The sequence below is a fragment of the Microtus pennsylvanicus genome, chromosome 1, assembly GCF_037038515.1.
Source record: "Microtus pennsylvanicus isolate mMicPen1 chromosome 1, mMicPen1.hap1, whole genome shotgun sequence".
NCBI lineage: Eukaryota > Metazoa > Chordata > Mammalia > Rodentia > Cricetidae > Microtus > Microtus pennsylvanicus.
This window is the reverse complement of record NC_134579.1, coordinates 191,270,054-191,295,709: the sequence shown is the minus strand read 5'-3', so window position 1 is coordinate 191,295,709 and position 25,656 is coordinate 191,270,054. Positions and strand designations below refer to the sequence as shown.

The window sequence follows — 25,656 nt, the reverse complement described above, 5'->3', positions numbered from 1 at the left end:
AGCGCTTTCATGTTCTGGGCTAAGTACTCTTACATGGGCAAATGTCGTTTACAACTTCACGAGTTGGATAATACATAAGTAAGATAATATCCTTACTTACAAAGAGATAGGCTGCAATGTAGAAATTATTTAAAGGCGTAAAATAAAACACTTAAAAATCATATAAAACCAGCATCTACTTTTTTTGCATAAAATTTTGCCTTGGAGCCATGTTAAAGTATGATAGTTAAGAAGAACCATTCTGTAGTCAGAACTCAAACCTGAGCCATTTACAAATATGAATTTAATTTGTGTTTTCTCATTGTTGTGGATAAGAAAAGCTGAGTAAGGTAGAATTTGACGTCTGCTTTTTGATAAAAGGTCTTGGCATTGCAAAAACAAGCTACAACAAAGCGGTTTGTTCATGATGATAATGAGGCTGTCTTTACACAGCACTATTAGCCTTGTGTTTTACGAAACGAGGATGTTTAATAACAGGTTATAGATTTGTGTATTATGTATTACATCATAAGCCCCCAAGGCTAGTGCTGTGTCTGAAAAGCTGTACTAAATGCTCTTAGCAAGTTCACATGTTTATGTACTCAATAAACGCCTAAGGCATCTTAATTAATCCACGTTAATGAAAATAGTTTACATAGCTCAAGCCAGACAGTTGTTTACTAGAGTTGTTTATGGAGGATGGAGCCCATACCTGAAGCCATGAATTATCACAAAACAAAGTGACCCAGTGCGGCTATATTTTAATTACTTGTTCAAAATGTCTTTCTTCCTCTAAAGCTTGGACTAATCACCATGCCACAGTCACACATGTTTGTGGATTGCCTGTAGTGTTTACCTATAGCCTAAAAGCTGAAACAGAGTCCCTGCTCTTACTGAGAAAAACAGGCAGCTTTTCAGATGATCAAAAACCATATCTGGAAAATAATCCTGAACGCTGGTGTAGGTCAAAGATCGCGGCTCGTCATCTTCACTGCAACAACGTGGAAGAGCTGAGAGAATTTCCAGCATTGATATCCACGTCAGTCAACTCGCTGGTGGGCGGGGCCTTGCGCCGCCCGCCGAGTGCGCACGCGCTATCGGGAGGCCGGCTGTGACCCTGAGAGCTTGCCGTCGCGTAGTGCGTACGTAGGACGTCGCGTCTGCGCAGACGCTTGGCGCAGAGGCCTGGCGGAAGCCAAGATGGCGCGGAAGAGGTCTGCAGGCCGCGCTTGGCGCTTTCTCCGCGTCTGAGCCGAGTTCTTTGGAAGGGACTGAGGCAGACGCCCTGCGTGCCGCGATGGCTCGGCATCGGAACGTCCGAGGCTATAACTACGATGAAGGTGGGTGGCAGGGCCGCGCTGGGAAGTCGTCCTAGCTGTTCCAGCTGGGATCCTAGCCTGTACCTCCGCCAGGATTGGAGTGCGGACCCCGGAGCCACACTAGAAGTGGTGTTTGTGGTGAGGAGAGGAGAAGGAGGGGAAAGGGTAGGACATTAGAGTCCCAGGGAAGGAAGACAGCGTGATTGCTGCCTTCTGGATTGACCTGGAGAATGTGGCAGCTCACGGGCCTACGGGTGTTTGGCGACGTTGGGATTCGATGCTCTTTGGTATCCAAACGTTACCTCTTTTCTCATTGTTTCATTTGGGGACCCAGGTATCAGTTTCTAACTTCTGTCTCATAAGCCCTTCTTCAGACATGCCGCCGAGGCGTTATTTTTAAACCCAGGCTGGCTTAGTGCTTACGGTCAACTTTCTTTTTTTTAATTTTTGCCTGTGTTCGTGTGTTTTGACTGCAGAATTCTCGCTTGACCCGAATTTTCAGCGAATTTCAAAATTGGGGACGTAAGAAACAGAAAAGATTCACGTTTAAAAGGCTCAAGAAATTAAGTCGATTTGCTGATCTTCACGCATATATTCAGTTAATGACCAATAATATTTTAAAATGGAAATGAAAAGCAACACTAGAGGGGAAGTCCTAGAAAAGGACTCTTTGGGTTTTTTTTTTTAATTAAAAAAAAATCTGTTCTCAAGGAGATAAGTTCAGAGTGGTTTTAGGAAGACTATATGCCCTGCAACGAATGGATAATAATAGGTATCATCAAGCATCCTAGAAGCTGAAAATAAAGACAGTGCGAGCTAATGCAAAAGGAGTGAGCTTGGTAAACTGGAGAGCGTGCAGTTGAAGGAGTCTGTTGTTAGTGACACCCCTGGGAGACTGTGAGCATCACTGTGTTCAGATATGTTGGACAGCTAACACCCCGTGCTGCCTTTGGGACCCAGTCTGCCTGGAATGTCTTCCTTTGCTGAGTCCACTGTCTTGTAGCGGATGTATAAAATGCCTTGCGGCCATGGCCACTGAGGAATGACTTTAGACCAGGAGAGATTTTGTAGATACGAAGCGAAGGACACTCTTCTCTTTAGTACCTTATTTCCTCCTTCAGTGATAACTGAGTGCTGGGTACTGCTTAAGATGTTAAGGACTGTCTAAAAGGAGCAGCTGCTTAACATGAGAGGTTCCCCACAGTGTAATGCCAGGATTTCTGTGTGAAGTATTTGACAAGAGTTGTGTGTCCTCTGAGACTCAGTGCTGAATACCTTCTTGTCTTGACTACCCAAGGTCAGGTTATATTTCTTTGTAACAGTTGGTGACGTCATCCTGTCTTGGCTACCAGAAGTCAGGTTGTACTTCTTTGTAACAATTGGTGACATCATAACCACGCCTGTCCCGCCCTGTCATGGGATGTTCCTCCCTCCCTGCTTACAAAAGTATAATTTGGCCGGGCGGTGGTGGTGCACGCCTTTAATCCCAGCTCTCGGGAGGCAGAGGCAGGCGGATCTCTGTGAGTTCGAGGCCAGCCTGGTCTACAAGAGCTAGTTCCAGGACAGGAACCAAAAAGCTACGGAGAAACCCTGTCTCGAAAAACCAAAAAAAAAAAAAAAAAAAACAAAAAACAAAAACCAAAAAAAAAAAAAACAAAAGTATAATTTGTTTTCAATGTCTAGTTGTTTTCTCCCCAGTTAGGCTTCCCTTTGGACTTTGAATAATTAAAAATTCATAAAAGTATTTTAACTTCCTTAGTCTGAGGTCTAAAACCTTTTGGTTCCTCTTTGTAACACCTGCTTCTTTTTTTCTGTGTCCTTTGGAGTATTTTTCATGACTGCCTCAACTAGTGTTTTTGCTTGTTTTGAGACATCTTCATGTAGCCTGTGCTGGACCTGAATCCACTATCCAGCCAAGGAGATGAACTCCTAATCCTCCTGCCTCTGATTCTGTTTCCCAGGTGATAGATGACAGTCATGGACTTTCAGGTCTGGCTTATGTAGTACCTTCAGGTGGAACCGAGGACTTTGTGCATAATGGGCAAGCAACTCTTCTGCATGTGCAGCCCGACTCAGCTCGTTTAAAAGCCCTGCTTAATCCTGTCTTGGCTACCTGAAATCAGGTTATACTTCTTTGTAACAATTGTTGACATCATAACCACGCCTGTCCCGCCCTGTCATTGGATGTTTCTCCCAGGTGGCTGGTGCGATGCTGTGCGTATAGGAAACCACACCAATATTTTGTTTAAGAAATAAATGAACCACTTTACGAAGATGGCAGGAAGAATTTTCTCCCTATTTTTAGTATTATAGCTCTTTAGGCCACCTGAACTAGTAAAAGTGATTTGTTATATCAAAAGATATATTTTTGGGGGTTGTGAATAACATTTTTAAATTTGGGATTAAAATCTGGTTGGTTTTTTTTTTTGAACCTCACATATTTTTATCCAATACTAGCAGTCATACAAATTTTAATTGCCATGATTTTTGGTGTTAGCCTTTAAGCATGCTGCTCCTGCAGCATGAGTGCCCTAGAAAGCTGGCTACTCTCTCCTGTGGAATTGGTTTGCATGTTCTGTTCTTGGAGAAGTTCACATGTATGTTCCCAGGTCACTTTATTTCTCACGTTGAGCACTTATCATACAGCTTTGTAATCACTCTCTTTTGGGCTGCTAGGCTTTTGGCATCGACAGAGCTGGAAATGTGCACAATTTGTCCTGAAAATGTCTCTTTAAGAGTCTCAGGTATATATTTATGTTCCTTGCAGGGTTTTAAATAATTTGACTCATTAACTTATGAACACATTAATTTAGTGTCCCACGTATGCCAGGTACTTGACGGAACTAAGTTTTTCCTAGAAGGAGCAATAATTTCTTATGCATTGAAGACAAGAAGTCAGGTGGCTGCCGGAGGTAAAGGGGCAGCTGGAGCCTTCCTAGAGAACATGCTCCACCAAGGCCTACTCACTTCACTTACATACTTCACTTGAAGACTCGGGGTCACGAAAGTTAGGCTTCCTGGTTCTCACGGAGAGTGCCTTTGGTTGGATTGTACCCTACACTCCCTTTTTTGTAAAGATGTTTGCCTAGGGAGAGCAGCGGGTGGCTTACCTTAGGTTTTGTGATCAATTAGACAATTCATTTATAAATCTACTGGATTATTACTGAGTTCTGATCACATGGCAGATGTGGGAGAATTAAATAAAGCCCAGTCAGCTTAAAAAACAGAAGGTACGTATGCTTTTAAAGATAGACTGTCAGTAATTTAGGCTAAGTGGATGTCTGCTTTGTGGGTAGCATTCTTGGAATTTATGGAAAAGTAGACATTCAGGTTCCTTGGCAGTTGCTATTTTAATTTATTTTGTAGATAATTCAGGTACTTCCTCATTAATATAGAAGACTGATTGAACTTGCCAATGAATCTGTTTTGTGTTTTAGATTTCGAAGAAGATGATTTGTATGGCCAGTCTGTGGAGGATGATTATTGTATTTCACCATCAACAGGTAAGTTGTAAAACAAACAAACAAAAAGCCAAAAAACTATTTCTTTGATTTGGCTGTTTAAAAGGATCAAGTAAGTATGATTGTCATCCTGGACTAGAGTCATAAGACTATAATACATAAGTCCTAAAAAGATATGAAGCTGGTTAGTGGTGGTGCACACCTTTAATCCCAGCACTCGGGAGGCAGAGGTAGGCAGACCTCTGTGAGTTTGAGGCCAGCCTGGTGTCCAGAGCAAGTTCGGGACAGCCAGGACTACACAGAGCTCGAAACAAACGAAACAAAACAAGATATGTGTATGTGTGTATTTATTTATATACTCACATTTTAAAATGTGAAGTTTTTGTAATGGTTTATTTGAAAACAGAAAATAGACTTTATATATATAGTTCAGGGTGGCCCTGAATTCTTGGTGGTCCTCCAGCTTTGGCCATACTTAGATGGCTTTGTAAGTATGCCCCACCAAGTTCACCTGTAAGAGTTTCTTACTCATGAATAATTTTTATGAGTTTTGTGTGTGTGTGTGTGTGATCTGTGTTGGTGTAGGTGCATGCTTGTGTGCATGCGTGGGGAGTGTGGGAGAGCCTCAGGTATCTTATGTCACTCTTGACATTAGTTCATTGAGACAGTATCTCTCATAGGCTGGTAGCCAGCAAGTCTCAGGGATCCTGCTATCTCTGCCACCCAAAGCACTGGGGTTACAGACACGTACATGGCCACGCCTGGTTTTCATGGGTACTAGGGATTTGAACTCAGACCCTCATGCTTGTATAGTAAGAGTTCTTACCCACTTACCCATTTTAAACAAAAATGAAGAAGTTTAAGGAAAGCTTTGAAGACTTATTTTTCTAATAGTCTCTGTATTACACGGTTATATAAATCATTAAGATGTCAGTTGATCATAGTGAGATTCTGTGTTACCCCCTCGGTACAGTTCGCGTGCCACTGTACCGTATGCAAGTTGGGCAAGGGCCTGGAGATTGAAAGAACACACAAGAGACCTGGGTCATTCGAAAGGAGATCAGCCGAATGCCATTTATTCAACCTTGGGGAAATCCTTCTGTACCTAGCTGCTTCACAAGGATTTCTGCCCAGGCAGGTGGGAAATTACCACACCAAAGATGGGGTAAACAATGCCCTACAGCTAATCACCAGGTGGGGCAGAGGGAGCACAGGAACAAACAATGTTTTAGCTGGCTGACCAGAAACTGTCCTCAAGATGAACCCCAAGAACAAGGGTAGACCCGGGCCCTACAGTGAAATCCTAAGATCTCTGAAGGCAGATTTTTATGCCAAAAATCCCCGGGCGGTTCCCCAAACAGCTAGCAGCTGGAAATGCTGGCGAGTCCCCAGTGGGGTGGGCGGGTGCCAGGCCCTGGAGTCTGGCAAGCCAGCGCGTGGGTAGGGACATGTGACAGACACATAGTATGAATCAGAACTGAACATTTATTACTTAGAGAGAGAGGGAGAGGGGAAGAGAAAAAGAAAGGGAGACAGAGAGACCACGTGCACACACACTAAGAGAGGACACTAAGAGATTCAAGATGGCGACTAGAGGTCGTGGGGGAGTGGGCGTGGTTTGTCCTTTAAAGGGACCAGAGACCAAAAGAATAACACAGATAGTAAATTTTGATCAGGGGTATTTGGAGTATTAGACTGGCATTTGGGAACCATTTATTTAGGGAAAGAATAGTAGTGCTTAGTTATAGATTTGAGAGGCTTATAGAGTCAAGGTCTGCTAGGTGTGGTGGCACATGTCTTTAATCCCAGCACTTGAGTAAGAGGCAGGCTGATCTCTGAGTTTGAAGCCAGCCTGGTGTATATGGCGAGTTCTAGACCAGTCAGGACTACAGAGACTGTGTCTCAAAGGCAAGTTGAGATCTACAAGGTTTGTTGAATATGGTTTCCATGAAAGTGGACTCTTCATACAGCAGTGATTGCTCACAATTGGTGCAAATTAATAGTTACTCTCTAGGTAGTACCTAGTGTTCTAACAGCACAAAAGTTACTCTTTCAGAAGTTGTTTTCCAGAGATTTACATGTATGGGCCTGGCTTACTTGATGCCTTGATCAGAGACTTCTGTGTGTCTCTCATGGCTTCATGCGAATCCTGCATTGTTCAGATTCTGGACACCCAGGCTGTGAGTTGTTTTTGTGTACAATAGGAAGTCTACTGAACAGTATGTAGTTAAATAGTTTTGTTTCTTTGATAAACTCACTTTTAACAAAAGCATGAGAATATGATTTTTTTTAATTTTCTAGCACATTTGCAGGGTGTGAAATGTAGCTTAGTAGGCATGCATGAAGCTTAGTAGGCATGTATGAGACCCAACACCACCTTGTAGGAAGACTCCACCACAAACAGTCAAGAAAGGAAAGTGTGTGGCGTAGCAGTAGCATTAGACCAGAACACACTAGTCTTTGCTGCCTTGGATCCCAACACATACCACAGGCTAACCTGCAGTCTGGAATTTGTAAATGGATGTTTCCTGTCCTGACTGTTCAGTCCCAAATAACCGACTCAGAAGCTTACTATTGCTCATAAATGCTTTGCCAGTAGCTCAGGCTTGTTACTGACTAACTCTTATACTTAAATTAACCCATATTTCTATTTATGCTTTGCCATGTGACTCATGACTTGTTACTCATTTTCTTCACCTGCTGCTTGCTGGGCAGCAGCTGACCTCTCCTGACTCCACCTCTTTTTTCTCATCATTACCAGTTTGCCTTTCCCACCTAACTTCCTGCCCAGCTACGCCCTGTCAGCTTTTCGTTAACCAGTGAGAGTAATACATATTCATAGTGTAGAAAAGCATTGTCCCACATCAGGGATTCCCTGTTTCAGAGTCTCAGAAGTTAGGATAGCAGGCCTGAGCACCATGTGCTGGGCCTAGGTTATTTTTTAATGTGTGTTTTCAGGTAATTTCCAATAAGAAATGAGTAGTTTTAGAATAGTTTCTGATATTTAAAGCACCAGCCTGTGGCAGAGCTGTGGGCTTTTGGCTGCTCTGTGAAGCAGAACCGCCTCTTCATTACTGCTGTCATGGTTGCTATCTGCCCCAATTTGCTCCTTTGTGGTTGTAATAAAACACCAGGACATAAAGCCACTTGAGGAGGAAAGGGTTTATGCAAATAAATGCCCCCACAGACATGCTTGCGGGCCATCCTGGGTGGTAATTCCTCAGGTGAGAAGATCAGGCACCTCAGTATCTGAATACCCTGTAGACAGTATGTCTCATTTAGGGAATTAATGAACAAATGATGTATTGAGTAGCTCAGGGAATAAAACTCTAACCTTCTTTTGTTCATTCAAGAGGTGAGCATACATACTGTACTTATGGTCTAATAAAGCCTTTAATTGAGTTGCTTTGCCAATTAATAGAAACTTCTAAACTTTAGTCACAAATACACGTATTTTGATTTCTAAGCATATTTTTCTTGATAAAAGGTGATTTTAAAATGTAACTCTTAAAAATTTCTTTTAGAAAGATTTTTCATACTGATTGTTGAATGATTGTCAGGGCAGTAATAACAAAAGAACCCGGAAAAGCAATTTGAATAATGTATTTTGTTTCAGTTAATGTGAGTTGAAAATATCCCTTTGATATATTTTAGTTCAAAATCAATACCCAGTATCAATTTGTGTGTAAGAAGAGCACCTCCTTCCCCCCTCTTTCTGGTCTTTTTACTGAAAAGCAGTGGTGTGAGGTCCTGTTCAGACAGTTAACTGCAGAACTCTGATGGGTGGAGAACATTCCTGAGCATGCTTGACAGGAGAGGTGCGTGGGCTGGGAAACTGGGGAGTATGTAGGTAGAGTGGTGGCTACTGAGTGCTGTCTGTTCTGGGAGATTCAGAGTTCATGCAAGTTATAGTATGGAAGAAGCCTGGGATGACTAGGAACCAGAACAGAAAATGGGAACCAGATTGTGAAAGGTCTTTTTCATTTTATATCTGTCCCTTTTGACTGGAGGCATTTGGACAGGGAGGGAGTTAGCAGGTGACGGAGGATGGACAGTAGACTACACTGGGCAGATTGGAGGTGGGGCTTGTAGGACAGTGTCTTTTCTTTCTCTGTTTTTTGTCTGTTTGTTTGTTAGTTTGGCTTTTTCAAGACAGAGTCTCACTATGTTGCTCTAGGTGTCTTGGAACACACTATGCAGACCAGGCTGGCCTCAAACTCACAAAGATCTGCCTGCCTCTGCCTCCCATGGGCTGGGATTAAAGATGTGCAGGCGGGGCAGTGCTTCTCTTAAGCTTCCCTGCTAGGATCAAAGAAAGAGTAATTGTTAAATACAATGTTCCTGCCTTTTTTTCAGGGAGGATGCTGAGAGCTGTGTCTTTAATACGCACACAAATGTGTAGGAAATAGTTGTGGGCAGTTTCAGGACTTAGAATTGGAATTCCTTGGACTTTCATGTATGTCAAAATAGCTTGAATTTAAAAATTACCATGAATAACTTTCAAAAAATGTACTGAAGCTTAAGATTTAAAATTAAAAAAATTCTCACTTTTATTATATTATCACCCTTGTTTTGATTTTTATTTGTACTAGTTGCCTTTTAGGCTTTGATTTCAACTTCAAAGTTTGGACTGCCTCTGTCTGCTGTGTCCTACCCTTTCTGTCTCCTCCTGATTTCAGCCTCTATGGCTCCTTATTCTGTTGGCCTCTGTGGCAGTCCCAACCACTAGCAAGGGCTTCAATGACTATAGTACGAGTTTGGAAATTGGAAGTTTTTGTTTGAGAAGGTGTAACAGTAAGGAATACCCTCAGAAATAGAAGCTTCTAGCATGTGGCATAGGAGCTTATAAGTAAGAACTTCTGCTTTGCTATGGAAACCTCTAGAGTGAAGTTTGTTGAAGGAAGTGTCTGATTTATTATCCCAGTCAGCATTGGACTGATCTTCAATTTCTTGGATCACAGTAGTTTGAGACATAGTTGGAGAAATTGCACAGTTAATGTTGGACTAAGCACAAAAGAGTTTAGGAAAGTCTGAAAAACAATTTGTAAATCTCTAGGCAGAAAATGACACCCTTTTTTTATTATAGCTGATAGAGTAAATCTAAAATGTCAGATTTTAAGGATTTATTTTAGATCACTAGAAATAAAAGACTATCAATCTAAGTATTATATTACATGATGTTAAGGTGCCCTCTGGCTATAAGACTCATCTCTATGAGATTTTAACAATGGAAAAGGTACTACAGAATCTGAAACAGGATGTTTCTTCAGTCTTTTATCTGTAATACTAATTTATCTCCTTGAATAAGTTGCAGAAGGATACACATATATGTAAATCATATGTGTGCCTTTCTGAAATACTTTGTGGTATTCAAAAGTAAGACTAATTACAGGGTTAATAAGATTAGGATAGGTCATTTAAGCTAAGAAACCTAACAAAACCAGTAACCATTTTAGTGAAAGTGCTGGCACGTCTAGAGAGATGCATTAGCTTCCAGTGAATACAGGTGCAGGACTCTATAGTTTACAAAGGCAGAAGCTTGGCTGAGCGAGGTATAAAGTAATGGTGCAAAGGCAAATATTCACATTAAGCATCGTGGGACAAGGCTGTGGCTGAGAATGCAGGAGTTAGTCCTAGTGTAGTTACAGGGCAATAGAAATCAGACTTCCCAAGGAATGCTGGCTTGTCAGAGTGGCCTTTTTTAAACTAAAGCATCTTTCGTGTATCCCCTCCTCATTCCTTTATATATCAATTTTGATGACCTAATCTGTGGAAAGGAAACATTGAGCTCTCAGTTTTTCTGCATGTGTTGAATTTTCCCCTTGTTGAGTCTTTAGTTTTTTTACTATGTCCTTAATTTCCTTTATCGTAACTGCTCCAGTCTAGTGATTAATTTGTTTCTCTAATACTTGGTAACTGTTATTCATTTGGATTTTAAAGTGTGACACTACAGTTGTTTTCTTACCTGCTAATCTATAGTTCATTGACTCATGGCTGTCTGATTTCTGATTATAAATTTTATATGTGGGCTGCATTTTATATTCTCCGCATTATCTATAAATTTTGGAGGTGGTTTCTCTTCCAACATTAATACCTTCCTGGAGCCATGCTCAAGTCCAGTGTAGGAATTCTGGGCAGTGGGCTTACTGTGTTCTTATGGAAAGTGAAATGATGGAAAGACCCATAATTCCTTGCTTTATTGTGCTGCATTTGTGTTTCTGCCTTAACATACTGACTTCACTTCCTTGCAGTCGGACAGTCTTGAGGATGAAGCTCAGTGGTGTCCAGTTGAGGTGAATGTGCGCAGACTTGGGGCTTGCATGAGTGATGGCACAGTAGCGCAGTCCGCATGTTAGAGAAACATGGGCTGATATCTGCGAGCCAGAGTTTGGGGTTTTGGTTTGTTTGTTTGTTTGGTTTTTCAAGACAAGGTTTCTCTGTGTAGCTCTGGCTGTCCTGGAACTCACTTTGTAGACCAGCCTGGCCTCAAACTCAGAGATCCTCCTGCCTCTGCCTCCCAAGTGCAAGTGCTGGGATTAAAGGCGTGCGCCACTACTGCCAAAGTCAAAGTTTTAGATACATGCCGCTGGTTTATGGTGGCGCTGTATGATTGGAAAATGAGTTGTTGAAAACTTAAAGTCTATTGAGGACTGGAGAGATGATGGCTCAGGGGTTAAGCTCACACTTGTTGTTCCTGCAGAGGGCCACCCATAACCTCAGTTCTAGAGGATCCAGTGCCCTCTCTGACCTGTGAGGGCACATAGCATACATGTGATATACAGACCTACACTGAAGCAAAATATTTACACATTACATAAATCTAGAAATCTAGGGCCTGGAAGACAAGCAGGCTGGGACAGCAGATGCCACTACGCTGAACAAATATGTAATGGAGAGATGGGAAGATAGAGTACGTGATGGAGAGAAGGGAGAGAAAGAAAAGTGGGTGGTTCATGCACTCTGGAGAGAGGTGGAACTGGAGATGCCATGGCGGTGAGGAACAGGCCTATATGAGTAGCCATGCTTGATGTCCTGGGGCTGTGGTGTCACTGTGTGCTGCCCCTGAAGGCCACGTCTGGGTCTGAAGCCCTCCTATAGCCAGTGTGTAGTAATAGGGGCGGCAGGGCTGTGTCCCCAAAACCCCAGCCGCTTGCCCGGCTCGGCTAGCTTATGCCCCAAATAATTACACGGACACTGTATTCTTTTAAACACTGCTCTGGCCCATTTCTAATAATCTATGTAGCGCCCCTAGGTGCGCTTACCGGGAAGATTCTAGCCTAAGTCCATCCTGGGTCGGAGCTGGGGCATGGTGTGCGTCTTCCCTGGAGCAGGCAGCATGGCGTCTCTCCTGCGTCTGCTCCGGAGAGCAGAGCTGTGGAGTCTGACCTCACTTCCTCTTCCTCCCGGCATTCTGTTCTGTTTACTCCACCCACCTAAGGGTGGGCCTATCCAATGGGCCTAGCAGTTTCTTTATTGCTTAACCAAGGAAATCAACAGATTGATATATGACACTCCCCCATCACTTCCCCTTTTTCTGTTTAAACAAAAAAGAAAGCCTTTAACTTTAACATAGTAAAATTACATATAACAAAACAGTTATCAAGTAAAAGTTACATCAGAAACATTTATACATATAACAAAATTGACCTTAAATCTCTATCAATGCAAATTATTCATACCTATATCATTTCCCCCTTTAAATGTAAAAGAACATTTATAAATAATATTTTGGGAACATGGGCGCAGTTTTTTCTCTCCAAACTGCTTCCTGCTGAATGGGGGCGCTGTTAATCAGATCATTTAGGGTGTAACCTGTGTGCCAGGTTTATCTCAGTTGGCAGTTGAGTGACGTAATTTTTTGAGGGCGTTCACAGGAACATTTCAGGAGGTCGTGGTCTATCATACCAAATCGGGATAGAAGAAATCCAAAGGGTCTGGTCCTCTGTGAAAACAAAAGAAGACTCTCTCCAAAGCATCATATCCTTAGACCCAAATTCTGATATCATACCCTCATGATATCCGTTCTGGTTCCACTGGGCAGCCCATATAATGAAATGTCTCTCTGTACTTAGCTCCTTCACAGTCAAAAATTTTTAAAGAAAACACAATAATACAAAGAATCCAGACTCTCTGTGAATTTTTCATCTTTACGCGGCTTATTTTTACTCTATCACTTTACTTTATTCTGTCTCTTTAAAGACTTTACCTTTTTTTTTTAACATTAACTTTATTCTCTATATTCTTTTTCTTCTCTGTCCCAAGCCTACGTACATTCATCCAACAGTGTGACTCATTCAGTGGTCTGAATCTGTCCTATTGTGAATCTGCAATTTTTTACTATCCAGGAGCACTTTTGATTTGCGCCTTTAAATCACTAGGCACTTAAGAATCTAAGCTGCGACATTCCTAGGTTAACTTTTTGCTTTTTGAGCGTATATCTGTGACCTGGAATAACCCTGTAGACCAGGCTGTCTTTGAACTCTCAGAGATCCGCCTGTCTCTGCCTCCCAGGCATTGGGATTAAAGGCGTACACTACTACACCTTGAACTCACAGAGATCCGTTTGTCTCTGCCTTCTAGGCACTGGGATTAAAGGCGTGTGCTACCACACCTTGAAGTCACAGAGGTCTATCTCCCTCTGCCTCCCAAGTATTGGGATTAAAGGTGTGTACACACAACAACTCTCTTACTTTTTTTTGTTTTTTGCTTTAAGAACTTCAACTTTCAGCTTGCATATATTTTTAACACACAGTAAACCATTTAGAAATTTTCTTTGTCTTTGAATCTCTCTTTACTGTATATCTCTCTTTTTCTGACCACATGAGTCTTTAATTTACCAAGCAATATCAGTAGGACTAAAGGCGTGGCTTTGACGGCTGGATCCAGCCCATTCCTTAGCTTTCCAGCCTCATGGCTGAGGTACTGGCTGCAAGGTCCCTGCCAGCCAGCAAGCTACAACAGACAACACTCAAGTCCTCTCTCAGTAGCCGGCCCTCCTGCCTCAAACAGTCAGAGTTTGCCCTGGCAGGATGGCCCAGAAAGCCGGCATTTTTAAATGGCACAGGTTTGTTCCTGCTGCTGAGTCAGGAAAATTTCAAAATGGAGGACATACCATTTTGTGCTAGCTCTGGGGCCAGCAGGTAGGAGCGGCACTCAGCACTTTAATTCTGAGACTGAGCGTGCAGCACAGAAATTCTTTTCATCCAAGTTACATCCAAATCTGACACGCAGAGCACTGCGCAGTCTGAAAACACGTCTCTGTATGGCGGCAGGAATCCGCCATGCTCTTCTGCCTGCCTAAGCCTGATTCTGCCTTCTGCCCAGGAGCAGGCGGGGAGCTATGAGTCATCGTCACTGTCTCAGAGCACTCTCCTTCCGATCCCAAGCGGGAACACAAACATAAAGCCAGAGTTTGCACTGGTGGCACAGCCCCAGGAAGCCACACTTTAAAATGACACAGCGTTTTTTCTGCTGCTGTTGCCGAATCAGGAAATCTCTCTACAGCACGCCACCAACAAACAGCAAAAATCTGTGTTAAACTCTCTCTCCATTATTTTTAAGCATTCTCAGGTTTTTTAAGTGGGTTTAGTCCATCACGTGGGCGCCATCTGTAGTAATAGGGGCGGCAGGGCTGTGTCCCCAAAACCCCAGCCGCTTGCCCGGCTCGGCTAGCTTATGCCCCAAATAATTACACGGACACTGTATTCTTTTAAACACTGCTCTGGCCCATTTCTAATAATCTATGTAGCGCCCCTAGGTGCGCTTACCGGGAAGATTCTAGCCTAAGTCCATCCTGGGTCGGAGCTGGGGCATGGTGTGCGTCTTCCCTGGAGCAGGCAGCATGGCGTCTCTCCTGCGTCTGCTCCGGAGAGCAGAGCTGTGGAGTCTGACCTCACTTCCTCTTCCTCCCGGCATTCTGTTCTGTTTACTCCACCCACCTAAGGGTGGGCCTATCCAATGGGCCTAGCAGTTTCTTTATTGCTTAACCAAGGAAATCAACAGATTGATATATGACACTCCCCCATCACCAGTGTCTGTGTTGATGTCCATGGCCTGTTTTACCATCAAAGGCCAAGTGGATGACCTTTGTCTAGGCTGCTGCCTGAAGCCACATCTGAGTGTGCTGCTTAGCTAGACATGCCCCTCACTGCTGGCAGGACTGCTGGCCCCACCCCTTGCTGGCTGCCCAGTAGAGCAGGCCTGCACCTCTCGCCCTGGTGGTGTGGGTGTAGGAGAGCTCCGAGGGCATGAGTGTAAGAGAGCTGGCCCTGCCTCTTGTTGGCCATAGAGTGCCAGCACAGGATAGCTGACCTTGCCCCATGCTGGCTGGAGCACTTTGGTGAATAGGCCCTGCCCTTGCCAGGACGGTGCTGGAGAGTCGGCCCCGATGGCACCATTGCAGGAGATCCAGTCCTGCCTTTGCCAGCTTCCACAGGCAGGAAAGTCAGCTGTACCCCTTCCCTGGGAAAAGTGGGAGAGCTGGCCCTAGCGGTACAGGCACAGCAGAGCAGGTGGGATGACCAATTCAGCTACCATCCAGACCCAGATCCGGGGCTTTGAGTTGGCCTCCTTCAACATCTACCCCATCTGTGAGCTGCTGGAGTCTGTGAAGGGCCCAGTCCTGTGTAATCAAAACTGCAGGATCTCCATGACACAGCGCAACAAGAGGATATTGGAGAGGAGTCCCATTGAGGATCTGGTATTGATAGTGTAGCAGAAACCCGAGGCCTGGAACCAGACCTGTGTCTCATTGCAGTGAACATTTTTGGTCAAAGGATATACTTTGTGTGGCACACTGCAGTTTCCACAGCGAGATTGTTTGTTTTCTTTTCTGGGGGAGGTTTGAAGGGTGGCGGGCGGACATGGAGATGAGTGCGATTGGGTTATGTGATATGAAATTCACAAAGAGTCAATTAAAGAAAATAATTCTAAAAAATATATATTTTTAAATTTAGGACTTATGCTTTTGGCAGCCTTTTGGAATCTGGCAAAATTAGTGTTTCTTGGATAGCAAAATTTAATATTGACTTCACTATGCAAATACATTTTGAGTGTTTTTTTAAGCAAATAAGTTTGATGTGTGCTTTAATATCAGTACCAAGAGAAAATAAAGGAGCATAATAGTGGGCAAGGATGAAATGAACGGAATGGTCTTGGAGACTGGGGGAAGGAAGGAAGAACAAGAGATTAGTGAGCTGCTAGTCTAAGGGCTTTGACTACAACTTGGGTAGAATTTATATTGTCTTGGAATATTTATAATTTCATCACTTGTCAAAGTGATTGTAAGTGGTGATCAGATTTGTGTGTGTGTAATCATGCACGTGTGTGTGTGTGTGTGTGTGTGTGTGTATAGTGAATGCATGCGTGTGAATGTAGATGCCTTCCTTCTGTACATTAGCGTACAGAGACCAGAGCAGCACATACTGATGTTTTCCTCTGTTTCTTTCTGCTTTAGTGCCTTCAGTGGGATTTCTCAGCTTCAGTATTGAGAATCAAACCCAGGGCCTTATGCACACTAGGGAAGTGTTGTAGGGAGCTGCGGGTTGCATTCGGTCACCCAGCTCCCGCCACTGGCTAGCTTTACTCCCGAAATAACAACACACAAATTGTATTCTTTTAAACACTGCTTGGCCCATTAACTCTAGCCCTTACAGGCTAATTCTCATATCCCGATCAACCCATCTCAAATAATCTGTGTAGCCTCAGTCTTACCGGGAAAGATTCTAGCCTACGTCCATTCTGGGTCTTCGTCTGCCCCCGAGAGCTGAGCTATGGCGTCTCTCCAGAGAGACTGAGCTCACTTCTTCTTCCTCCCAGCATTCTGTTCTGCCTACTCTGCCCACCTATGTTCTAACCAATAAAATGGGCCAAGGCAGTTTCTTTATTAGCCAATGACCTTCCTCCATCAGGGAAGCTTTTACTAATGAACTATAGTCTCATCTCCTTTATCTTAATTTTTGTTAAAAAATGAGAAAAAGTTAGGAACTGGCTTTATTACAGCATTCTTCATTTTGTATTCTAGCTGCTCAGTTTATTTACTCACGACGTGACAACCCTGTAGAAGAATATGGTTATGAAGATCTGAAAGAGTCTTCTAATTCTCTTTTGAATCACCAATTAAGTGAACTTGACCAAGGTATGGCTTTTTAAATTAGCATATCTTCATTAGCTGAAAATGATTAATCACCAAGTAAGAATTATAAAGTTTATTGAGATTATTCATAGTAATGAATATGAACAGTAATGATACAAGCATATCTTATTCTTTGAAGGAAAATTTGCATCTTATTTAATGTATCTATTGAGAAGTCTGTTGAAGTGTGTGATTGAGAATTTGATTCCATTAAGCCTATCAGCTGTTGAATAACTGGGATTTTTGACTGAGTTTTCTCATTCTTTCATGTTTTACAAGGAAGAGAAATTCAGTGATTTGTTGAAACAATTTTTAAAGAACTGTGGTCCATGAGGTTTTAGAGAGCTGATGACCTAAGGACAGGAGTTGCTCTATTTACAAGAAGGGTAGCTTCCAAGAAGTTTAAGGAAGAAACCTCTGAAAAGCAGAGTAACCCAGAGTAGCAACCACAGCTGTTATGTCTGTGAGTGAAGTCAAGATGGAACCTGTAAAGAGTAGCAGCTGATTGTTTGCTTACTTTTAACTCTTAAACATTTGAAAAGAACAACTATGTTTCGGCTTCCTTTTACTAATACGTTTCACATGTGACATTGCTTCAAGAATTTCTTAAACCATAGATTGATAGAGTAAGCTGGCCAGGTATGTGAGTAAGGCTGTCTGGAGAATGAGTGAGGCTGAGCTCTGCTCCCCCTTTGCAGTTGTACTTTTCCTATACATGTTGTTCATGTAAAGTTTATAATTGACTTGGAAACAGAAAGAAATGGGAGAATGTAAGCTGACCTTTGAATATGTTAATAAAACAATTACTGGGGCCAGAAAGGCGGCTCAGTGGTTAAGAGCACTTGCTGCTCTTCTAGGAGACCTGGATTCAGTTCCCTGCGCCCACATGTTGGCACACAGAGCATCCATTACTCCAGGTCCATGGGATCAGATACTCGCTTCTGACCTCCAGGGCAGTAGACTTGGGCATGATGCGCATACATACATGAAGGCAAAACACTCAGATATAGGGAATAAATATTTTCTTAAATGCCAGGAGCTAACAAAATCAGGGTAATTGTGCATATACACAAATGAGTATCTGTTTTGATTCTTTAGCCTCTAGGCACCTAGTCCCATTTTAGCTCTTAAGGATGTAAGACTGATTATGTTATACTAAATTTTTATCATAGCTTAGTTATAAGAAAAATGAAAATCTTTAAGCAGTGCAATCCTAGGTTTAATTATGGTTTTAACCATGAATGTTCCTTTCTGTCTTTATTTCTTAGATTTGATTATTTTGTTCTTAAATTATTTTGATAATTTTAAAGGATGATATTTGTCGGTAATGGAGAGAGCTCAGTTAGTTTGGCAAAAAAATAGCGGTTTGTGACATGTAAGAAATATAGCTAGTGATTTCCTGGGATTACCAACAAGTTTATAATAGTCTCACACAATCCCCTTTCCTGTCTAGTCATGCTGGAAGTGATTGGGAGAAATTTCACCATGACTGTCTCAAAATGTTAGTGTGTCATTTGTATTTTTTTAAAATATTTGTTATTTTTGATTATGTGTATATGTCTGTGTGTTGACATGTGCATATGAGTGAAGATGTCTAGAGACCTCAAAAGAGGGTATGAGATCATCTGGAGTTGGAGTTACAGGCTGATCTGATTGACCCAATGTTGGTGCTTGGGAACCAAATTTGGGTCCCTCTGTAAGAATAGTACCTGTCTGCTTTACCCTCCGAGCCATCTGTCCAGCTCCATCCATTTGTAGTTTTTAAGCAATTGGGAACATGTAACCTTATCCTGCACTGAGAATATGTATTGTTGTATACAATTTATATGTATTTTTTCAAGTATTATTTATAAGCATTCATTACATTGATTTCTTCATTTATGAGATGTGAGAAGACAGTGCATAGTAGATAAAATATAACCATTGTAAGTAATTTCTACTGAAGAAAAGGAGAGTTTGACTTGCCAGTATAATTTAAAAGTCTCTGTTCACATGTGAAGATCTTTCACGATGAGAGCTCTTTGAAGATGCTGTATAGTACAGCTCTTTCTCTGTTGTGTGTTCTAGCTCGTCTGTACTCATGCCTTGATCACATGCGAGAGGTACTGGGAGATGCTGCGCCTGATGACATACTGATTGAAGCAATTCTGAAAAACAAGTTTGATGTCCAGAAGGCTTTGTCAGTGGTTCTGGAACAAGACAATGTGCAGAATATGAAGGAGAAGAGCGAAAGAGCAGTGTCTGCAGGAAAGGCATCGAAAGGTATGCTTTCACTCCTCCTAGCTCTTCTGGGTGCTGAGCAAAAAGTTAATTTTCTGAGTTGTTAGTTGGCTACATCAATAATCTCAGTTATTATCAGTTGGCTTTCTAGTTTGCACTTTTGTAAAGGCATTTCTATTTTATGTATGTGAGTGTTTTGCCTACATTTCTATCTGTGCCCCACATGTGTGCAGTGTCTTAGGAGGTCAAAAGAAGGTGTTGGATCCCCTGAACTGGAGTTAAGGATGGTTGTGAGCCACTGCGTGGGTGCTGGGAACCAAACCATGGTCCTCGGTAAGAGAAGGTTGACAATGCTCTTGACTATTGAGCCAGCGCTAGCATCAGTTTGGGGATTTTTAATTTGAGTTTTGTGTTTGCTTCCATAACCAACAGCACAAAAGAAATAAAATCAGATAAAAGAAGACATTTTCCCTCTTGTTAGTTTCTTATTGAACTTTATAAAATCCTAATGAAATGAGACAGAATTGAGTATCTAGCCATTGATAAAAATTCCTCTGTACTTAGGTCATAGATATTTATAATTATAATTTCATGTTATTTGAGTATCATTAAATAATATAAAGTATTAAAATTGTACTCTTCATATTTCATTTTTAGCTAATGCATAAAAAAACAAGAATAGGTTTTTAATTTTAAATTTGTGGGTTTGGGGTTTAGAATTTTGTGGACATGAGAACTGAGGTACAGTTGTATTAATTGGCATGGTTCTGTTAGTGGGAGTGTGGTCATTTGTTAACTGGATTGATATGTCCTTTAATCTTTGGGTTAGGCCTCTGCAAAATTGCATGCAGCCTACCCCTGTGAAATCAGTGTGTTTCTGCATGTGGGGATTGGGACTCAGGTGTACTTTTTTTTTTTTTTTTTTAAGGTTTTTCGAGACAGGGTTTCTCTAGCTTTTGGAGTCTGTCCTGGAACTAGTTCTGGTAGACCAGGATGGCCTTGAACTCACAGAGATCCGCCTGCCACCACTACCCGGCTCAGGCGTACTTTTAAGTGATTGTAATGATAATGTCTTCTCTATTAATAAAGTGTCCCTAGAACACAGGAAATCACAGATGGTGTTTGCTTGTTGTTTTTAATGTATTAAAGTACAGAGAAAAATGAACCCAGTTTTTTACTTTTTTAAAAGAAGTTTTAAAAGTTTTAAAATTTAAAGTTTTAAGAGTTTAAAAAGTTTTAAAATGGTAATCATGGCAATTTCAGTGTGATAGAGATTCACATTCATGAAATCTATGATTCCATGATAAATCCATGGAAATTAGAATGTTTACTCACATACAGCAGTGAAAATAGTATGAAGGTCATCTTAGGTTGTTAGAGGTAATATTCCTCTTTTGTTTTCCTCATTGTCCCTGTTGCTAAATAATGAACATGTATCGCTTTAGTTGTAATCAAAGGAAGCACTTAGTAATTAAATGCCTTATTTCATGTCTCCTTTTGGTTGCTGTGACTGTCTTCTGCAAATGTCAACTCGCTCATCTGAACATTAATGGCTCTTGTAAGGTAAGGAGTCTTATTTTCTTCTAATGAAGTTTCAGTTGAAAATGTTCAAAATTCTTGCCCTCAATCAGAAAATCATTTGGATAGCAGTAGCAAATCTTTTGATTGTTCTAGTGCAATAGCAAAATATGGATCACATAATTCTTCACTTGTGCCAAGTCACTATTTACTTCATAGAAAAAAGAAACTTGACAGACCCCAAAGTGAAAAGGAACTAGAATCATGTAAGTTAACAAAGGAGCTGTCCCTGACACCCCTGACTGATGACGTGCCAAGAGATCCTTGTGAACGTCAGCTGTCAGTCAGTCTGTCCCCCACAGTCAGTCTGCAGAGTGGGCCTTGTAAGACTGCAGATGCTCCTGCATCTGAGTGTGCTCCCGAGGAGGATTTCACTCTGAAAGGAATACCAGACTTAAAGTCCTTGATGAGAGGGAACATGGCAGCCAGTGCTTCTCGGGGTGTTCAAAGCAGTGTGCTACCTGATTTTCAGAGCATGCCAGTGCAGACCATCTTGGGAAGTTTAAATAACCCTGTCCCATTGGAAAATAATTTTAATCCCAGTATAAACACTGAAGCTGGACAAAGTGCCAAGAATAATATTGTAAAGAATAATAGTTTACCATTTTTCCAGTGTGAAAGTCTATCCCTAGCTGAGCTGGTTGAGGAACACAGAGAAAACAGTCCCAGCCAGTGCTTTACTTTATCCGACCTGTGTAACCAGTCATCTGCTAGCTTGGGGTCCCTTCCCCTGTCACAACTGGCAAACCGCTCTCCGTCTTCTAATGAAGTATCAGAGTTAACAGGATCTCTGTCATCGTTGGCATTTTCCAAAACTTCTCCCACAAGAGACCTGGAGAATTTGTCCCTTTCAGATTTGATTGCAAAAACGATTGAACTAGACAAGTCTCCGATTAAGAGAGATTCCTTTGAGCTCAGTTTATCTGAATTGAGAAATCCTGGAATTGATTCAAATATTGATCTTAGTGTTCTGATAAAAACTCCAGAGTTTGTTCCAAAGCCTGTAGCTGACCCATCAGTTGCTCCAACAGCAGACACTAAAGTTCTAACTTCAAAGTTAGGGAAAAATTCCAGTTCTACTAAGGATAGTAAGAAAACTAAAAGAGGCTCCCTTGCTAAGAAAGCACCGTTGTCTCTGGCGTGGACCAAGGCTCTTGCTGCTAGGCCTTCAGCTTTTGCTTCAACGCTGTGTCTTCGTTATCCGCTGAAGAGCTGCAGGAGGCGCACTCTTGACCTCTACAAGACTTTCCTTTATAGCAGACAAGTTCAAGATGTGTCGGACAAAGAAATGAGTCCTCTTATAGCAATAACGCCATTTGACTTCAAATCAGCATCCCCGGATGACATTGTAAAAGCCAATCAAAAGAAAGCATTTACTAGAGAATAGTAATGAGAGGAAAACTCAGTTACTGTTGCAAGCTTTTTAATCTTAATGTAAAGTCTCTGTAGCATCATTTTCGATTATGGGATCAAATTGTGATTTTTATTAAAATTGTCTTAAGTACATTTTAACAACTTAAGTTGGTAAGGATTTTTGCACTGAGTTTTTTTTTTTTTTAACAATGTCTTTTTGGAGTAATGACTGGTTTCATTTGTTTACAATGTGTGTATGGAAATATTGTGAATTGAACATCAGATGTTTCATTTGACAACTTTCTCAAGTTTTATGAGGAGATATTTTTTCTATGAACTATTTTGTGCTCTTTTTTTTGTAAATGAATGTGCAACTACTTGGGCTTATAGTATGAAATTTGTTCTTAGGATGCATAGCATAGTTGAGATATGCTTATATTTTCAAGTATTATTGGCATCATTCCTAGTTTTATTATTTTTCTTAGGTGACTACTAAAACTTTCCTATTAGAAACTTTTGAAATTCTTGATTTTTGAAAGTACTATGAATTATGGTTGAGGTGCATTTTTAATGATAAGATGAAAATCTTTTAAGGGACCATGTATATATTGCAGCTGAACTAATACATAAATTATTTTTATACATTATTTTATAGATTTTGAAGGCATCTTCTTTAAAATAAACATATAGAAAGTGTTTGGAAGTATGTTTGCATGTTATTTTAATAGGTTTTTGCCAGATTTCTTCAATAGTTTCTTTACAGTAAATAATGAGATATGGACCCTTCCTTTTTGCTCCTGATGACTGTATGCCTGGCAGTGACCCATCAGAGGTGACAGACCCCATGAGAGTGCTTGTAGTCAGTAGGAGAAGGCTATGTCTTCAATAGCGCTGGTCCTAGAATTTGGGAATCACCCGGAGAAGATTTTTCTAAATACAGCCACTGTTACTGCTTTTCAGATGTCTGAGTTGGTTTCTGAGGATCCCTTGGGAATGTGGTTCTAGAAGGTCTCCAGGTGGTACTTATGTCTGCTTTTCCTGGAGAGTTGTATAGTAAAATTTTAGTGCCAAATATATCTGACCAACTTAATTTCTAATAATCAGGAATATCAAGGAAAATTACTTATCAGGGATAATGACCTTTTGCCTAGAATAATAAAAAGTAGTGTTTATATTTCTTGCATAAAGCTATTTCTTAGTGAACATTGAGTAGCTGCCATCTAAGTAGAAATATTTTTTTTTTGGAAGCTACTTCACTATTCCTTGAATTTTTTTTTTGTGTGTGTTGTATTCAATTTTTTCCAGTAGTTTTGGCTGTACATGATACTGCCATATCCAGTATTCTTCTGAGCCACAGCATGAGTCCCACATAGTATTTGTAACTGAGTATATCATTGTTTATAATGTCCAGGAGATTATAAAAACCAGAACATACATTTTAGGATTAGCATTAACATTGGGTTACCCCCAGCTACTCTTTGGTTGTCTAGTCTTTCACTAGTCTTTCACCATCAGTTCAGTAGCTGACTTCTGTATGTGACTAACCAATTAGAGTTATGTATAGGCAGTGTCCTGTGTAGTGGAATTGTATTCTGAGAGTTTGTGACACATCATTACTCCGGATAGAGTAAGCCTTATGCAAGTGGTTCTCTTTGCTCATAAAGCCACAATTCTCACTTAATCCACACTGAAGAGTGTGATAGATAGTATTATTTTACTTTTTAATAACAGTAATTTTCAAGAAGAAAAACAATACTTTGAGAACTATACTGTTTTAAGTGGACCGTGTGTCTCTTTGTCGGCTGATTAGGATTGAAACTACCACTTGTCTTGGCTACTGGACTGTCGGACATGTGCTTGACAAGGCCTTGCCCTTTTGGCTGTGGGAATGTCACAGTTTCTGAGACTCAGAGGGTGAAGCCAAGAAACCTCTTTGTGGCCATGGTCCTTGGCATAGAGGTGTGCTCATTGATAAACAAACTGTTGTTAGGGTGTTTCACCAAATGTGTACTGGCTGCTGCTCGTTGACCAACTGCTGTCTTCGTAGCTCAGGGATGTTGAGTGTGTAAGGCTTACTTTATTTTCTATTTCAGATATTCATGGTGAGAAACAAAGCCATTTCTGTTTGTGTTATGATCAGATGTCTCTATTTACATAGGAATACAATAAAATTAGTCCTAAATTATGTGAAAAATGTCCAAAATTTTTGCTTTTTGCTCTTTTTGTTCTATTGTGTGCATGGGTGTTTTGTCCTGACATTGTGTAAAGGACAGAATTCTTAAAATTGACTGTCCAGAACCAGAAGTTCATTCAGTACAGAACACTTAGCTTTTCCTTTTTCCCATTTACGTTCTCACCTGTTTATCTCCTTGGCTTTCAACCTTTCTTTCTTGCGGTATCTGGGCCATCTTGCATCTAGTTGTGACCCCAATGATAATGTCAGAAAGGTGCTTTGGATATAAAAGGAAGCACTAAAGATGATACAGTGCAGAGAAAAAGAACAAGTTTGTAAATGGCTGCTATTTTTTAGATTGGCCTTGAACCTATATTTGGATTATTAAATTTTGGAAAAATGATGTATCAATTTTCTCTTATGTCCATATATATATATACATATATATATACACACAATATATATATTTATATTTGTTGATAAAATTTATTTATAGTAAATATATAAATATTTGTTTATAAAATGAGTTCTGTAGTAGCTTAGAAATTGTTTTCTGTTATTTTAATAGTGGAATGTGTGTAAACAAAGATAATGTTGGCTAGAAAGGGAAGAATTAATAGGAATTTCTCTTACGTTTGTACCTATAATTATATAAAACTTGGTAATTGTGTAAGTGATTTTCAGGCTGTTGGAAACATGTCACATTCTGAGTGTATATGTACATTTTTATAAAAGCTATGTTGAAAGAAATCACAACATAGGTTTTCTTACCCCTGAGAAGTTTCTATAGAAATTTGATACTTCAGAATGGTATTTGTAATTAATGTGGAAAGTACTACTGTTTCATGTCTCTATAAATGAACTAAAAACAGTCCGTCATGGTGTGAAGAATTTCTTCTAATATTTTCATCATTTGTAGTTCTTCTTTTCTGTAGGATGTGTGTGCGTGCATGCATGTATATGTATGTTATTTGATATTTTATGAGTCATATAGAAACATAATTAGCCATACAGGTTAGGAGTTAGGGTGAATATTGATTTCAGAGATTATGGTGGAAGGAGTAAGAATTGAGTACATATTTCCTGCCTTGTCATGCTTGGGTTATATTGTGCTATTTAAAGCAAAACATTTTAGATGCAAGCGACATGCCAAGGTAACAGTGTGAGGATTCTTACTTCAAAGAGGTGGGTAGATGTAGACATGTATTTATAGCAAGTTGTAGCACATGCAATCCTGAAACTGATGTCTGTCTTTTCCCCGTCTGAACTGCTGCTTCCTTGCTTATCAGTCTCTGTCTGTCAGATCAGAAACCTAGCGTCATCTTTGATTCCTCTCTCCCTGACCTGCTACTTATAACTGATTGCCACACTTATGTCTAATGTATGAGGAAGCATTTATGTATGCGGAAGCATTTATGTATGCATATATGCATGCAGAGA

The 25,656-nt window shown here is 40.8% G+C and overlaps 1 protein-coding gene across 2 annotated transcripts in view; it reads left to right on the top strand.

Annotated features, from left to right (window-relative positions):
- The first annotated feature begins 1,121 nt into the window (after window positions 1-1,121).
- Hbs1l (HBS1 like translational GTPase) overlaps window positions 1,122-25,656 on the top strand; it is a 74,598-nt gene continuing 50,063 nt past the window's right edge. Inside the window, exons 1-5 of one of the 2 annotated variants that reach the window (XM_075947847.1) lie at window positions 1,132-1,319; window positions 4,736-4,801; window positions 16,782-16,895; window positions 18,960-19,154; window positions 20,681-24,232. In XM_075947847.1, the coding sequence (XP_075803962.1) occupies window positions 1,277-1,319; window positions 4,736-4,801; window positions 16,782-16,895; window positions 18,960-19,154; window positions 20,681-22,077 (1,815 nt within the window). In that variant the 5' untranslated portion in view covers window positions 1,132-1,276 and the 3' untranslated portion in view covers window positions 22,078-24,232. Of the gene's footprint in view, window positions 1,320-4,735; window positions 4,802-16,781; window positions 16,896-18,959; window positions 19,155-20,680; window positions 24,233-25,656 lie in introns of those variants that run through there. The other variant, XM_075947838.1, reaches the window with a different exon arrangement.